This window comes from Struthio camelus, chromosome 2, assembly GCF_040807025.1.
Source record: "Struthio camelus isolate bStrCam1 chromosome 2, bStrCam1.hap1, whole genome shotgun sequence".
In the NCBI taxonomy this organism is placed as follows: domain Eukaryota; kingdom Metazoa; phylum Chordata; class Aves; order Struthioniformes; family Struthionidae; genus Struthio; species Struthio camelus.
Window position 1 is genome coordinate 54,275,641 of NC_090943.1, and position 17,371 is coordinate 54,293,011.

A 17,371-nucleotide genomic window follows, 5' to 3' on the forward strand; every position below is an offset into this window, starting at 1 on the left:
GCAAAAGTAAAACTGACTGAAACTCAGTAAACAGAACTATAGGTGATGCAAGCCAAAGGATCTGTCTTATATTGTTTCTAGGCTCATGACCAAATGTAAAAACAGTATAAAAGCAAGCAGATGTGACTCTAAATATATGCAGTACAATTCTATTTTCAGGCATGATTTGACTCTGAAGAATGACATAAGAGTCTTGGTCAACATTTCTGTAGCATTCAGAAGGAGATCCAATAGCTCTAGAGGTGATTCATATCTGAATATTTGGTACTCTTATTAACTATTCAGAGCAATTCAGCTAAAAAAAAAAAAGAGAGAGCATGCACAAGCTGGAGTCTATTTTCTTGTTCAGACTTGTTTATTAGCATACAGCTAGAGAGCCAGTTGGTTACTTATGCAACCTCAGCTTGGCTTGCTGCAGGTGTCACCAAGGGCATCACTTTTAAAAAATGAGATTACACAACTGTAATGAGGGCACTGTTTGGCAAGGAGAACCTTTATTACAGGAAGTGAGGCATGAAAGCAAAATAACGCTGCTTGATTACAGGAGCCAAGAGTGATTTGAAAACTCCCCCCGCCAACTCCCTGCATGATAACAAAAAGCAAGTGGTATCGTAACAGTGACACAGTAAATACGAATTTTTTCTTTGCTGTTTTTACTGTAATTTTTCTGAGAAAAACTGTTCTTTGAATCAGATCTTCAGCTTTTATGCAACAACTCAGTTTTACTACTTGTTATAAATACCAGATTCTTTAATTAAGGCTAAAAATAAATATTTTAGGCTTTATTTATGAAAACAAAAAGGGTTAATCCACAAATCTAAGTATCTTTCAAATCATCAACAGAAATCCTAACTTTTGTTTATATTCATATATGTGTATATATGTCTAAAATAGAACATCAAATGCTAATAAATTTACTATTAAAACCAGGCTAGACGGATTGCAATGTCTAATGAAGAGCAATTGCATACACAACTATTTCATGCTGTTAGGTTGCTCCCTCACGGCAGATGTCACAGCATTCTACCAACTGTCCATGTCTGCTTTACCTATTTTAAAAATTCTGAGAAGAAATTTGAATAGTCACCAGACCAGCGTAAGTATGATATATGCTGACTTTTCAAGCGTTGCCTCTTTCCTTAGGGAAATACCGCAGCTCTCAATTCCTGGTAGCAAAGACAGCTAGGTTCATTTTTAGAACAACCAATTCTGCATCTGCGTTCTTCAACTTTTATACAGTTATTACACTGGTGTACCCAATATCTGTATCCTTAATGCTAGGCAGTTACCACTACTCTTCTTTCTCAATACTGTGCTGTTATCGCCATAAGGATTTTCTAATTCTTTTTCTCTAAAAACATCTCTCTTCTGTATTTGCATCATGAGGTCTGGTTTTGAGTCCTATGTTTAGAATTCTGTTGATAGTTTATATTTTCAGTATTTATACTTCTCCCTCTTTCTAAGTACGTCAACAAACAAAAATATACTTAAGAACTTAAAAAGCAACAGAGCTCAGTCAGTAACATGATGTTAAAAAGCAAATAATTATTACTTTTTATTTAAAAAGTAGCAGTATTTGCTCTGTCTACTAATGTAATTGATACATTTCTCCTTCTTAAAGAAAGTATTTTATTTCATTAATCAAGCCATTAAAGTATATTCATTATTTGCATTCTTCTCTGTCCCCAGCTAAAAATTGTTCTCTCTGGAAACATTGGATGGAAATGTTTTCTGTGCTTTCAGTATTTCTGAAAATTTTACACCTATCTTAGAGCAGCCTCAAGCCTTTCAGTAGTCTTAGCGTTAGGCTTAAATTAACAAAACAAGAACATTCTTCCACTTCAGCAAGAATGAAATGAGTTTCACTAACCAGAACTAATTCTCATGAATGGAGTTTATTTCACAGGACTTTCCATTCCTTGTATGCAGTGGTGATCTTCTCAAGTAAACATAACGCGATGCTCTCTCCCCTCATTGTTTCCTTTTCACCATATAACAAAGCTTTTGTCCTGATCCTTTCTGCTTGTGTCTTGTAAGGGTCTCTCTGCATGAATGATACAACTGGATGTAAATCAATGCTAAAAAAAAGTCAAAACTGCAATCTTTTAACTTAAAATTCAGAAGTTTTATTCATATTTGGACCAAGAGTGATTTGAAAACTGGTCATGTACATGTCTCCCTGCTCCAGATTGTGTCTGCAGTCCACCACCTGCCTCTCTTTTTTGCTCTGAACTGAGTGTTGAGCAACTACTTTGTTTACCGGTACGATCTCTGTTTTTCCAGTTTGGGTTTTGGAGACTAGGTATTATTCTGATGCAGCAATTCTCCTTTGATCTCCAGAGAAATACCAGCTTGATTGTGGAGCTTTTTGGGATGCTTATATGAGAAATTGCTTCCAAAACTGCTTAATAGTCTCATGGTTATTTTGCACTGTGTGAGGTGATAGCCACAGATAATATTTTATATATATCTGCACTGTGTGCTCAAGATTACCAGCACTGCAGAGCCTAAAGCAGCCTCCTTCACAGTGATTTGTTATTTCATAATAGTCCAGAGTTGCCTGTCTGTACCTAGCCTTCCCGTGTGGCTCGTGCTTGAGCACATGCAAAGTAGACTACAGCATTGCTTGTGGGCACTGTGTTACCCAGTGAGACTTTCTAACATCGTTCATATCTATAAGAAAATAACTGGGGATGACAAGAACAAAATCTGATGTTGCCTGCAATATGTTACATGCTTAGGATTGTCCCTAATGGACTAGCAAAAGTTTTGACCACTAGACTATAAAGAATTTAAGTATCTGGAAGACTATTTTTGAATAATAAAATTAATGAATGTCTGAACTTCCATATTGCATGCAGTTAGATTAAATTTAGGGAAAGAAAGCAATATTTAGTTCACCAGCGAAGAGAAAAAACACTGCATGAAACATTTTTTGTGAAAACCGTTAGATGATTTAGAGTACACTTTAAATAAGAATTATATAATAGCATGGCAATAGTTAATGAATTATGACAGCAAGTCAAGGGTTATCTTTATTACAGTATCTGAATGAAGCCAAAAGGAAGTTATGCCTTCCTTCGAAGTGCTTGTGGGCATATTTATAGTATTTTTATGGAATTTCCACTGGTTGCAACACTTTTTTCTGACCGTAGTAGGCTTTTGTCTTCTCTCTGCCCTAATGAATAATGAAATTATATCCTTACAGTGAAATTCTAACTGCTAAATTATCTTGGTACTTTGAATTATGCCAATTTATATTGAAAAATGAGCTGAGCAGACGTGTCAAGAGCTTCATGATGTAGAAATAACATTTCATGCTATATTGGGTAGTTAAAGGGAAAATACAAATACATGACACATTACCCATGGAAATGAAAGACTAAATAACAGATCACTGTTATAGTCATTATCAGTGGGAGACAAAATCTCCCAACGTCTTAGTGTTTCAGTGAGCTCTGCGTATGCTCATCCAAGTATCCACAGCAGTCCCCCTGCCTGAGTGCAAAGTCTGGGCCTTAATCTCAGGTAAATAATTAAGTGCAGCACTTCTGTGAATAAGTATTATTACATGTGGTTAATATAAAAGATTCATACAGTTAAAAATCATACTGTAGACCCTTTAGTAAGCAGTGACAAATCATAATTCTGACTTACTTCAGTTGCATTATTTATCCAAATTTATCCACATTACTGCTAAATCAGAATAAGGACCTCGTGGTCCACCTCCTGGTTTCATAAGAAGGACCTGGCCGCACTGGTACTAGAAATCAATTTGCTTGAAATGCTTTAAGTTACCTAGACAGAGTAAGAACATGATACACTTATTTTGCTTTTTTTAATACCAGGTTAGTTTGCTTTCTGTTGTAGTCCCAAGCGGAAACTTGTAAAATTGCTAATACCTGACTAGATCTGAACTTTCAGATCCTGACCTCTAACTGACCCAAAGATGCTGAATGCAGTTAAATACTGATAGAGTCCTCATCAACTCATCTCTTTCCTAAGTGAAAAATTGCATCCCCCACAGCGTTACTCCAAATGAAGTTTCAAGTGCCGGAGGACAAGCTGACGTCAACTGACAATGAGCTGAGTTTGTCTTGATATAATAGTTTAAGATCATATTGCATTATATCTTCTATAATCAGTTACATCTATGTAAAATTGCATCTATGCAGATGTAAAGAGTGTCAGATGACGAGTGTCACCAAATCAGAAGTGGAGCATTTTACACTTAAATTGCGGGTTGAAAGTGATTATGCAGAATAGACTAGAGAATCTGTTTGTGGTTATATTTACTGAAGTTGTTAGTATGAGAGTTTAGTAAAAGAGGCATGTTCTAATTCAGGAGAATTTTAAATTACATTTTGCTACATCTGGTTTTCTAATCTCTCATTTTGTGCATTTGAAAGCAGAATAAACTTTTATCTTCAGAGTCCAAAAACAGGGGACCATTAAAATAATTTAGAAAACAAAGTATTTTGCTCTTTGAATTTTAAATATTGGCAGATAGTCACTTTATTTGGGCCAAGAAATGATATTATGTGTATCATTTGTGCATTTAAGATGGAAAATGCAGTCTGATGCAATATATTTCTTCACTTTCTCAGTCGTAAGCCACAAGTCAGGTAAACAGATTTAACTATAATTTCAGATTCTTATATCAGGGTGTACAGTGATATAGATGTGCAGTCAAAACCCCTGTAAGTTCCAAAGTAGAAAACAGACTTTGTGCTATTGAATATAGACAATAGCACTGTCTAATAATGGAGCATTTGTTATTAAGTGATTCATGCTTATACAGCATGAAGCGTACTCTGTAAACATCACTGCCCCACATGTGACTGAGTCAGGATTTACAGTATACACTTATTTCTATTGCAAGCTCAGTTAAAATCTCAGACCCAAGCATCTCCAAAATAATGGAAATTAGCTGCAAAACTCTGCAGTCCTCTCTAGTCATCCTTGAATATGTTATCAGAAAACAATAAAAGCTCAACTGCCTAATGTTTTTCGCTGCAAAAAGTTAGAGGGCTTGTAACGGCTTCTCCCTCTTGCATGCAACTCCCTCTTTTTTTGGATCCCATTCGAGCCTGTAATCCATCCTAGCCAACAACAGTCTCACAAAAAAGGAGTTTTCAGCCACCAAAAAAAGTTTTCAGATGTTCAGTTTCCTACATCACCCAATGTGTGACTACATTGGCTCTAGCTTTGACAGGAGGAGGAGTGGTAACATTGCAGCCTAGAGTGAGGCAGGATGGCACCTTTCAAAGCAGATCAGCCAAAGCAGTCATAAAACTGCAGCGTGAAACATTGTATGACACAGCGCAAAGGGAACAATAATTACATGGAATTGAGAGGCTGGGAATCTGAAGGAAACAGCGCTTTATTTCTCTAGATGTATTTGCTATAAATTGAACTGTATTACTGCAACCCTTACACTATCCCTTCCAAAACAAACAACAACAAAATCAACAAAAGCAGGTGCTTTGCCAGTACGCAGGGTGGTAAAGATTTAGAACATATTTTAAACAAGTTAGAGGCACAGAAAAGTCCAAGTGGTTTGAAGCAAATCACCAGATGAGACACTCATGTGAAGACTCGTCACTATTTTGTGCTGATAGTTTTTTCTGAAGCAGGTTTTTCCTCTCTATAGGTAACATTGTAATCCTTCAATTACAAGCATCAGAGCTTGTTTTGGATTGTTGAAAAACTGGTATTTTGCCATTTATGAGGTAAGTGGTCCATTTTAATAGATACACTCATCATTAAGGAATACTTTATATTAATAATGAAACATAACTATGCTGTGAGCCATATCTCATTTATTAAGCCAAACCCAATGTCTCTGGCCTGTTTTGAAATAGGCAAGCAAAAACTTCATGTGTATGACATAGGAATGTGGAATCAAAATGAAAAAAATAAGGTAAGCAAAGTTTAAGGTAGAAAGCAAACGACCATGATTAGAATTTAATTTGAAATAGTGCGTGTTGGTGGATGACGATTCAAAATTGTGTAGTTACTGACCGGCTTGGCAATAGCTTCCTTTTAAATAGTAGTTTTCTGAAGTTAAAGAGGTGCTTCAGGATTCTGCACTGGCAATATTTCTTTGCTAGTGGGGGTGGGGATAATAAAGAGGTGGCATGCTCATGGCTATCATCCTTACATGCAGATAAACTCCTAGAGACTATGAAATAGTATGAGAACACAGCAGGGATCTCTCTTCATTATGTGTGTATGTAATTAAGTAAGGATGTCTTCAACTACAGAGATAAAAATATTTTTAATTATAGATCAGAAAACAGCATCAAACTGTCCATGTTCCAAGCCCATATCTACTACTAAGTTGCTGTGCGTTACTATACAAATCACTTGAGTTGTCTGGAACTTATTTTATTCCCCTGTAAAATCACCTGAGTTTATTTTGCAGGCATATATGTCATCAGACCTACCTAGCCTTTCTTTCTAAATTATTTCAAGAAAAATAGATATTATGTATTTAAATCAATACAGAATAATAATTCTGCTCCTATGGTAGTTCAGTAGAGGTGATGAATATATTCACGTTATTTTCAACTGAAAGGTAAGTAACTCTTATTTAGAAGTGCCCTATGGGCCTGTCATTGAGAAGTGGGTCAGACATGAAAGGAATTTCAGGCCTAAAGCCCTTGGGTCTCTTGAACCAGATATTCCACCCTCCTCAGTGGGTGGCAGAGCTTGTAGTAAACCCTTGGGGCCATAAAGAGAAATTGAGGAGGATAGGAAGTCCTTACCTGCAAAAAAATTTAAAATTAAAAGTAGTAGAGAGTTTACACTACGATAATACTCAAGCAACAGTATCACAGGATCGGGGTATGAGCTTGAACGTTGACAAATTCCTCATCTGAAATTGGTAGAGTGCGCTTAGCGCTGTTACAGTCATAACCTTCGCATGTCCCGATCTAGGTGCGTAAAATGATTGTCTTTGTGCTTTTACATGTATTGGCTTTGTGTAGTCACAGAACCAGGTTATTTTTCTTCAAAGATGCGTATTTGTTCTCTTTTGCAATAAGAGTCTACAAACTGTGATGCAGGGAAGTAGTATAGTTATCCCTAAATCATTGGTTTCTATATATACTGCATCAATCAGTTTCATGTACTAGATATTGCAGAACGAAAGTGAACGTTTGCCTTAATGACCTATCAAATGATGCAATACTGTAACTGGGAAAAATACTTCCTAATTCTCCTTGAAATAGTTGCTTCCTTGATAGTTGCAAGTGCTATTCCATTAACCTCTTTAAAAATCTGTCATATTATGATTCAGTGACTTTTTACAGCAGTGAATTCTGCTTGGTGTAGCATCTCCGTTGATGTGGTTTTAGATGTTCTGCACTTTACCCAGAAAGATTACACAAATTGAACACTTTTTTTTAGTTTCTCCCAACTGTACAACCTCACTGTCTCTAGATCTGTGCATGTATTCTTAGCCCTGTTGATGAGAAATGATTAAGTCAAATAATTTCTTCTTAATGACAGTGCTTAAAGAGAAAATATGATAATAAAATAGAAAAATTCCATCCAGGAGATAATCCACTTTTATGAATGTATAGCTCTGTATTCTTAAAAAGCGTTTATCTAAGCAGTCATTCCTTTGACCCTTGTTATCAGCAGTTGGGCAAGCAAAGTTGGGCAAGCCATGTGTTTGCCAGGAACTGGATAATGTCACTGTTCTAGCTTAAAACATCAACAGAAGTATAGAGAGGCAAAATAGCTTGCCCAGGGTCAGCGAGCAGGTCAATGGGAGAACCAGGAATTCCTGGAAACCAGCCCACTACTCTGACCATAAAGAAACTCTGCCTTCATGAGCAAATTCTTTTCTCTTTTTAGATATGAGTTTCCTACACATATTATATATTGTAATTAAGAAGGCAAGTGTGAAGGTAGTCAAGTGGGTGCCTGTTACTAGCTAATTTAAAAACAAACCTAGGACTAGCATCACTGTTTTATATAAAGGATCTGCTGTTCTATAGCATCACTGGCTCCATTTGTGTGGCATCCAGAGCTTTTAAAGGAAGGGCTACAACTAAAGTGAAGTAGAAGAGGCAGTTAAGAGAAAGGTTTCTACACACTAGCCAAAGCAGAAAGGGAATGCCACTTAACAAGGCAGAAAAAAAGTGAGGAGCTCTTCTTAACTTTTTGTTTTAGGACAGTATGATTCTTGCAGGATCAGATCCAGTCCCTTGCATTTAAGTACCTCCATGTCTCCTAAGGACTGGATTTTTTTATGAATGGGAATATAAGAATGTATGTTTTTTGCCATCATTACTCCTTTTGGGCTGTTCCAATGCAAGTTCCAAAATCTTGTTCCCCTGGTTGTCAACTTCTGTTTAAATTCAAGCTTAATTTTATTGCTGCACAGCTTACACTCATTTGCTCTCATGCTAACATCATCTTTGATCTTAAATAGTTTTTCTTCCTCAATGCACTAGGTGTGTTTATAGGGAACAATTCTCTCCCTGCTTTCAGTTTCCTAAGCTTATGACCACTCTTTAACCTCTCCTAAAACAGACTGTGCATTTCCTGGTCATCAGAACATCCCTTCTTTGCAACAGAATTTAATCAGTATTGCAGACAAGTTCTTACAAGGCCTTTGCAGAATAGTATTGACACCTCACGCCATGCAGTGTAGAACTGCATAGGCCTTTTTCATGGCTTATGGTCATTCACCGGAGTAAATCAAAGTAATTTTTCTCCCCTGCTGTTCCAGCTAGTGAATCTGTTTACTACAGCAGTCTTAAATGCCCAAGCTTGCACTTTGTACTTTTGGAAAGGGAGGTGTGAGGGATGAAAACATAATCTCGGAACAACTTTCCCAGTAGAGCAGAGAGCTTCTGCTGCCTCCTGAAGTATAACGTAGTAGCGCCTGTCAGCTTATTCTCGTCGTGAAGTGAATTAATTCCTCTTTTGGAGTTTGAGTACCTGCTTTCTCAGACACTGTCCTCGCTCTGTTCATGGCTTTGGGCACTTTGAACACTTCCACGAATCCAGCTCTTCCTTAACTCATTCGCTATCATTATTCAAGTAGCTATTAATCAAGCCTTTTTGCTCAGTTTTTCCTTCACTGCGAACAGACCAATAACTGAGCACCACAGGTGAACGTATAAATACACAAATAAATAGGAAACACCCTCTTTCCACATCAAACATCAAGTCAGCCACATGGTAAAGAAATGTAATATTTGATATCCACCAAGTTGCTTACAGCAGCACATACTTCATACACATAAGGGCCCTGAATTACAACTGATGTAGAAGCTTTAATTTTTTGCAGTTCCTAAACTCTCATCCCATCATGGGTGTAGTTTTGCATTTATAATACTGACATAGTCATTATCTTCTAGAACACTGTCATCTGGTGGTAGTTGAAAGTCACAACACATAGATACAAAGCTAAAAATGACAATTAAATCAGGCTAGACAAATGCTCTGATTATTCATTAAGTCCAGGTTTCATATTAAAACTCGTAGGGTTCTAATCACAGTAATATAATTAAAGGATTTATCGTGCATGACTACTTTTCCTTTTCTTGTTCTGCAGCCTGCATATACAATGAGTTGTCACTGTTTTCACTGCACTAACAGATAACATGCTGTCATCTGTATCCTTTGTGCTGAAGGTCAAAATACTTCCAAACTGATTGAAACTATTACCGATATACATACGTATAGTGCACCGTATGACTGCTTTAATAGCAACATTAGTATTTTTTTATTTTACAAGTAGGATTAAAAACTGTGATTATTACAAAATACAACATCCCATAAGGCATCTGCAAAGTACTGTAAGCTCTGGATAGTAACTCCTGTTATTTGATTGGTGCTTCCTTGTGCTTAAGTTGGTCTACAATTACCAATTTATTTTCTAAAGTAATAACCTCAATTGTAAATATTATCCAGTAGGAATAATGGAAGTATTTTGTATTAGACATTATTTTGACAACGCTCTGATAATGATGTAAAGAAAAATTCAAGCATTGCTGGTGGCAAACCTCCTTTCGAAACACAATATGAAACCAACATTAAAAAGTTATCGTAAATGCTACATATGTTATATTGCTTTCTTTTATGTCTTTTCATATTTGCGATGTGGCTGGCTGGCTGCAGAGAACAAGCTGTTAGCAAATTCATACATTTTTCACAAAGTAATTGGAGTTTCGGGTTCGGAGAATACTGAAAGCCACATTCATAATTTATGCCCAAGACTTTCCTGTGACTTCCAGAAAGCTACTATAACTTAAAGATAGCATTTTTTCAAGGAGACTAGACTGGCTGGAGGCCATATGTATGAATACTTAAACCATTATTAGCAACTAAGATAGTAACAATTCTTTAAGTTCAGCTAACAAGCAGCCCTGATACTTGAGTGGGATTACTTCAGTTTACAGTTAAGCACATTGCTCGACAAAGACCATACATTCCTGAGCAACCTGAAATAAGAACTCTGGCATCGTAAACCTATCTAGCTTCTAGCTGCCTCTGTCTCTCTTGCAACAGCTCATGTACGCACGGAACTCAGCACAGTAAGCAGAAAATTATTTGCTCTTTTGTCAGGTTAGTTTTCTGCAGACTCAACACACTGAAACGGCGGAGGGAAAGGTCTGACAAGCACTGTAGCTGGCACAATGCAAGGAATAGGACTGTAGGGATGTGTGGACCACTGTCACTGTCACTAACAATTAGAGCAGTTTAGACTGCTATTAAAACACAGTCTTTTACATTAATGCTCTACTCGCATTCCCATGGAGGTATATTAACAACTGCCACAAATTTATGTGGGAAATGAACTTCCCCCTTGGTAACCTACCATAACCAGTACATGCTAGCAGAAGCGTATTTTTATCCTTCACAGACAATACAAATGTCAAATAATGGTCGTTTGGCATATGGTGTAACTAAGGAAGATAAAAAAAAAAAAGAGGAGCAAATCTTCATTTTCAATTACTACTTTCTCACTTCACATAGAAGCCTACTAAAATCAAATGAACTTTCTGCAGATAAAGTACTATCCAGCTATGTAAGGGATTTTGACACCCAACAGAGGGAAGGAAAACTGGTTATGGTTACAGACAATTCCTCCAGAACGATGGAGTTTGGAGTAATTGGTTTGTATATTGTAATAAAACTTGCTCAGGAATTACAGAATTTAAAGCCTTTTTAGAAGACTTATGATTGTATCTTGCAAAGTTAGCAAAAGTATCTTCAGAATTTGTATACTGTTGCTTAATGTGAGATATCGCTTTATATTATCTAAGCGGCGCTAAGACACGTAGCTGCGCATCACAAAACACAATTTTGTACCAGCTCAAAAGTAAAAAAATTCATTCCTTGTCCATGATCTTTATGAAATGCCACCAGCTTATATATGATAAAATGATACGTACAAATATTACTTCACCTCTTCCTGAAACCCAGTTTAAGCAGCTTTGGGGAACAGGAGATGACTACGCCTACTGGAATTTAAACAATAAAACACCGTGCTGTTGTGAAAAATCCTCTGGAAAATGTCTAATTGCCATGTGATTACCATGTTGAGTTAGTAGCATTACAACTCATGAACCGAGTTCCAATTAATCAATCATCTTACATTTTCTATAATGTAGTTAGTAGGATTTTTAGTATAGGAGAAAACTTATCTTTTATTATAGTCCCTAGTCTCATTCTTTGCTCCATAGCTTTCAATCCTATGAGAAACACGCTTCATAATAAACATAACACACGAACTACCTCAAGCTTTAGATTTTCCAAAGAAATAATATAGCGCTCCTTCTTTTGCGACGGATACATATTATGAAGGAATGAAGAAACCTATATAAATAGGGGGAAAAAACATTAAAGAGAAAAAAAAATAACAGAAGTAAGGAAAGGCAGTGGCAGCTGTAATGGAAGACATGAGAGAAACAGAGAAAAGAAGAAAGACTGCTTACCACATTGATATCTCAACAGATAATCCACCAGGATAATGCTCTGCAAGAGAAGAGGCAGCTGCAAGCTCTGCTTTTTCATCTGATAGCTGCAGGAGCTACTTTCCTTTCAATACACATCTAATCAACAAATTCAGATTTGCATTTAGTGACTTAGATTTTAAATGAGTGTACTTACAGATGCTGAAGGCGAGAAGAGAACGTGTGTGCTCAAGATAGAGTAGCAGACATGAGAAAAATCACAGATTTATTAGGACACCCAAGGGTGTAGTCCTAAGAGGGTTTCCCAGAGCATTCCTCAGGCTAGCAAGTGAGAGAGGCATTGCCTTACTGCTGCATGCAATATTTAGAGAAAATTGACTGAAGTAAAATTGACGGAATTTATGCTTTTTTATGAGCTGCAGTAAGCTTAATTGTCCACTTTTTCTCATTTCTTTGCAGATTGCTATTCAGCGAAGAATAGCAATATTTTTGCCCTCCTAGTCCTGGAGACTCTTTCCTATACCTCTGTTTCCAAGCCCACCTATAGAAAAGAGAATATAAAAATCTTCAAAATACATACATGACTATTGTGGCTTGTAGGTTCAGACTAGCTTCTGGAAAGGTGGTTCAAACCAACAGATAGCCATTCCTAACAAGAAATCAATGGACTGCACAACACTGCTGCCATCCAAAGTTTTCATAGTAGTCCTAAGAGGAAGATCCCTACCAGCCTCCTAGTTTATCTGCAGCTAAACAGACCACTGAAAAATTATTTTTTTTTAATACATGTAGCAAAAATTAAGAAAAACTTACTGCAGTTTGTTTGTTGCAGCATTTCTTGCTTACTTTTTCATTCAGTGTTCAGCAAACAATATCCATTTGTAACAGAGTCCATGTTTACTTGTATAAATAACATACCTCAGGTTTACAAATAGAATAGTACTCACAAGTTTTCAGGACAAACCAAAAACATGACTTAATTATAAGCAGATAAATTTTTAATAAAATACAAAAGCAACTTTCGAGCATGCTTTAGTCACAAACTTTCACAAGCCACAATTGGCACATTGCAAAAGTGCATGAAGCTATCGCTAATCACCACGGATTGACAGTGTCATGCAAGGGCTTATACACTCCTATGACTAACATTCTGGCAAGTCAGCTCATTGCATTATTTCACCATACCCCCTCAAGATGAAAAGGATTGCTTTGTAATGGTTTATCCACCCATCCGGAGAACAGCCATTACGGAAGAAAATAGGGGAAAAAAAAAAAAAAACAGCACAGAGCTGAATCATCTTCCACTTCCTTAACGTGGAATTAGCTGCATTTTTTTTCCTAGTATGTTTTTAGCTACAGAAACGAACAGATTAACCCTAACAGCACAGTACAGCACGAAGGCTTGGGCGGACCTTTTCCCTTTTCGACTTTACAACGCACAGGAGCTGCAGTAAGCTGAAGAGCCACGACGATGGGCTCGCTGCCTATGGTCAGCTACTGCAGAGCAGACCAACGGCGCGGGGCGGCTCGCTCCTGCACCCCTGCCCCACGCGGAGTCAAGTGGTCAGAAAACTACTTTCAGACCTCGACCATCAACAAAATAACATTGCCGCGCATTGTTGGCTATCGGTTCTTTCTTTTAAGGAGATGCTGAGGTTACTGCTTTAGTTCCCGTGACAACAGAAACGCCGAGACGCCACTGGGTGCTACCGCGGTTTAAGGATCGCGCTGATGATGAGGTTTAACCCATGACGTTAAGTGGTTTCTGTGGCCCCTAGGACAACGAGCAGCAGTGGAAAGGGAAGTAACCCGGCACAGACGTGGCTTTCCTTGTTGCCAACACCCTGCTTTTTTCCACCTTCCTGACGGACAGAGGTAGCGGACTGCCCCTCCTCCCGGCGGCGGAGGATTAACGCTTGGTGGCCGGGAAGCGCGAGAACAACCAGACCGATAACCGCGATTCGCTGAAATCGGTGGTGCCTGCTGCAGTAACGGAAACGGGAAAGGCCGGAGGGGGAAAGGCGCCGAGGAGATGCGGGCACGTCGGAGCCGGCCGGCCGGCCGGCCTTCCCCCTCCGTGCCGCGGCCCCCGCCCCGCCGCAGGCCGCCCGGGCAGGAGGCAGTTGGGGGGCGGGTGCCGGTACAGGCGGTTGGCGCCGGATACCCACCCGGGGCGGGGCGGGGCAGGCCGGGCCGCCTACCCCTTCGCCCGGGCTGCCTCGGCGGCCGCCGTGAGGGAGGCGGAGCGGCACGGCGCGGCGCCGCCTCGCCTCGCCTCACCGCGGTGCCCCGCGCGCCAGCCCCGGCCGGGCTCGGCCTCCGCCTCGCGGGGCGGGACACGGCCGGCCCCGGCCCCGGGGAGCGGGGCGGGGGGGAAACGACAGGGAATCCCTCCGGGAAGTTTGTGCCTCGCTGCGTGCCGTACCGTCCCGTCCAGCCCGCTCAGCTCCACGTTGGCTGCGCAGGCGCAGTAGCCGCGGCGTTCACCTGCTCCGAGTGGGGTGTTGGGGGCGGGGTGGGGGGGGAACGGGGACCCAGGAAGGAGACTCGGTGGCGGCGGCTCCTCGGGGAGCAGAGCGGGAGGCGCGAGAGCGTGGGTGCAGGGCGGTAGCACCCTGCTCCCCTCCCCGCTGCCGCCGCCACCATGTTCAAGAAGCTGAAGCAGAAGATCAGCGAGGAGCAGGCGCCGCCGCGGGGCGCGGCCGGGCGCGCGGCCCCCCACCCGCCGCAGGTACCGCGCGCCGCGCCGGGCCCCGCCCCCTCCCGCGCGCCGGGGCGAGGGGCGACGGGCGGGGGAGGGAGGCGCGCGCGCGCGCGCCTCCGAGCCGTTGGGGGGGGGGGGGGCACCCGCGAGGCGGCGCGCGCCGTGGTTGCCGTTGAGGGGCGGCAGGTGCTGGGGCGGGGGGGGAGGAGGGTGGCGCAGGCTGTGGCCGAGGCGGCCGGCTGGGAGGCGGAGTGCGGTCCTGCCCCGGCCGGGACGGTGACAGGGCCTGTGCCGGTGGTCCCTGAGCCTCCCCCGCCCCTCGGCGGCCGGCTGAGAGAGCGGGAAGGGTGGAGGGCACGGCGGCACGGCTCGCTGTCGGCATGGCGTGCTCGGGGCCTAACCCCAAACGCGAGTTGCGTTGTTACCCAGCTGCCTTGTGTCTCTGAAGGCTGGAGAACTGTTCCCTCCCATAGGCCGCTCCACAGAGGTTGTCTTTTGGGGAATTAAAAAAAAAAAAAAAAAAAACCTCTTGCTTAAAAACACCAAACAGAATTGAACAGAAGTGGGTTTTTTATTTTTTGTTTTTTAAGCAGTTAAAGGAGTAACATTTTAGTACGCATTGGATAACCATCCAGCATGGAGATCACGGGATCATCTTTGATCCACCACCCCTTAGAGCGTATTGCACTACTAGCTGCCTCTAGAGGAGCTAAGTTTCATGACACAAAAAAATAACCAAGTAATAGAGTGGGTTACTTCTATTCGATTGCTTTTTGGTCCCTGATGAAATTTGATAAATGAAGTCATTGGTAGCTATTTAAAAATAATGTAAGACCCTCGTGAAGTCAAACTTGCAGCTTCAGAGATTTATCTTCCTCTCTACTTAATGTCTGTTCTTTCAACTCCTGTAAATCCCTTCTGTTACCATAAATTAGAGGGCTGTTTTGCTTATTTTAACCTTATACTTTTTTAAACGTAGAAAAGCTGAGATCAAGGCATCTTTTTTTTAGTGATAATTTAATTGATCATTTTTCTCCTGTATGTATTTACATACAAGTGCAATTAGTGTTGGCGTCTAGAAAACTGCAGTTCTTAAGTGACAGTATTACACATGTAGATTTGCTGAGGTTACGAAGCCTAACTGTGAGAGTGACAATGGCCAAAAAACGTAGTCACTTGATGCAATGTGTTGAAGCAGAATAAACTTGTTATATCAGATTAAATTTGGTAGAAGAACTTGCCAAGTTAACTCTCTACTGGCGCACTTGATGTTGCATCAGGTATTGTCTGCCTGCATGTCTCTGGCTTCTTGCTGGGTTAAGCGTCTTTTGCCTTTCTGAAACCAATGTAAAAACATAAAACTGGCATAAACTCTGTATCTTGTGAATGGCAGTCTATAGGCAGACAGTCTGCCTAATTTGACAGAGATGGTTGGTTGCCTAGGTGTGATCCGGATGTAATTTGAACCAGCTGGTGAGTGTGCATTGCACAGTCCTAGTATGAGATCATAGTTTCAAAATTGCTGATATCAGCTACTTAACTAATAGTTTAAAAATTGCTCGTTTATCAAATTGGGGTAGTATCTTTGGCAAAGGAGTAGAACTTTTGTGAAGTTTTATGTAGCTTATCTTTTTTATTTTTAAATCATTTCACAGCTATCAACTCTGAATCTTTTCTAACATCTATAGCTTGGTCAGTGGCAGCTTAGAGCAACGTACTGAATGGGCATGTGTGGTGGGTTTTTAGTGCAGCATAAAGAGATTTAACTGCAAAATTATAATATTATTGATGCACTGCAGCTTAATCATGTATCTTTGACACAGTATTGTAACTCACTTAGTCCAGAACATGCAGTTCATTTGTCAGAGGATCAGTACTTACTAAAAACCAGCCTTATGGATAAACTTGGGCTTGAGTAAGTGTTATTGTCACGCACATACTCAGCAGCCTTTATTTATCTATCAAAAACATCACTGGGAGCTATTATGAAATCTTATTAGAGCTTATGATAAATGATATTTTCGTCTGTTTCTCTATACTATTGATAGAGTAGATCAGATCAATGTTTGGTGTGAATTGAAAGGTAGAAACAGAAAATGTTAACAAATTTTTATTTTATTTAAAGTATTTATCTGGCAATGTTGCTTATTCTTAAAATGATCTCAAATATCAGTACTTGAAAAATTGAGTTAAGCTTGATCTTAAAACTAAAGGATTAATCTGCTCATTCTTCAAATGTCACAAGAAAACAGATAGTGTAAGTGAGGAAGGACAGAGAAGGTACTGAAGGGCCTGTAAAATGTATTGGATTCTCGCAGAGAGTATGGAATAAACTTTTGGCCCCTTGCTTTTAGTAATTTACATGCTTACATAAGCTGCACTCCGTTTATTGGGTACTCTGTGTTCATTTTATAGATTATCAGTCACTTTTTATCAAGGCATTTTCAAACAAAAATAAAAATATTCACCATTTCTTAATATTAAAATGCTTTTGTTTATATTCACTTTTGTTCTTTTCCTTCCTATACCCTATTGCAGGGAGTCTTTCTCTGAACTCTCTGTACTGCTTATTCTGTCTTGTATATGTTTGTGTGTGTGTGCGTGTGTGTATCTATTTTTTTAATCTATCCTGGTATTTTTTTCCCACTGCTTCTCCTACCATACTCTATCTGCTTTATGCATGTCCTCTCCCCTAGGACATAAACTTGTTATTTATACGCTGGGT

General features: G+C 40.0%; 1 protein-coding gene across 15 annotated transcripts in view; it reads left to right on the forward strand.

Annotated features, from left to right (window-relative positions):
* The first annotated feature begins 13,194 nt into the window (after window positions 1–13,194).
* Window positions 13,195–17,371, forward strand: part of GOLGA4 (golgin A4) — a 67,269-nt gene continuing 63,092 nt past the window's right edge. For 9 of the 15 annotated variants that reach the window (XM_068935815.1, XM_068935814.1, XM_068935816.1 and 6 more), the window contains exon 1: window positions 14,447–14,673. In XM_068935815.1, coding sequence (XP_068791916.1) covers window positions 14,587–14,673 — 87 coding nt within the window. In that variant the 5' untranslated portion in view covers window positions 14,447–14,586. Of the gene's footprint in view, window positions 13,818–14,280; window positions 14,674–17,371 lie in introns of those variants that run through there. The other 6 variants (XM_068935828.1, XM_068935829.1, XM_068935820.1 and 3 more) reach the window with 6 other exon arrangements.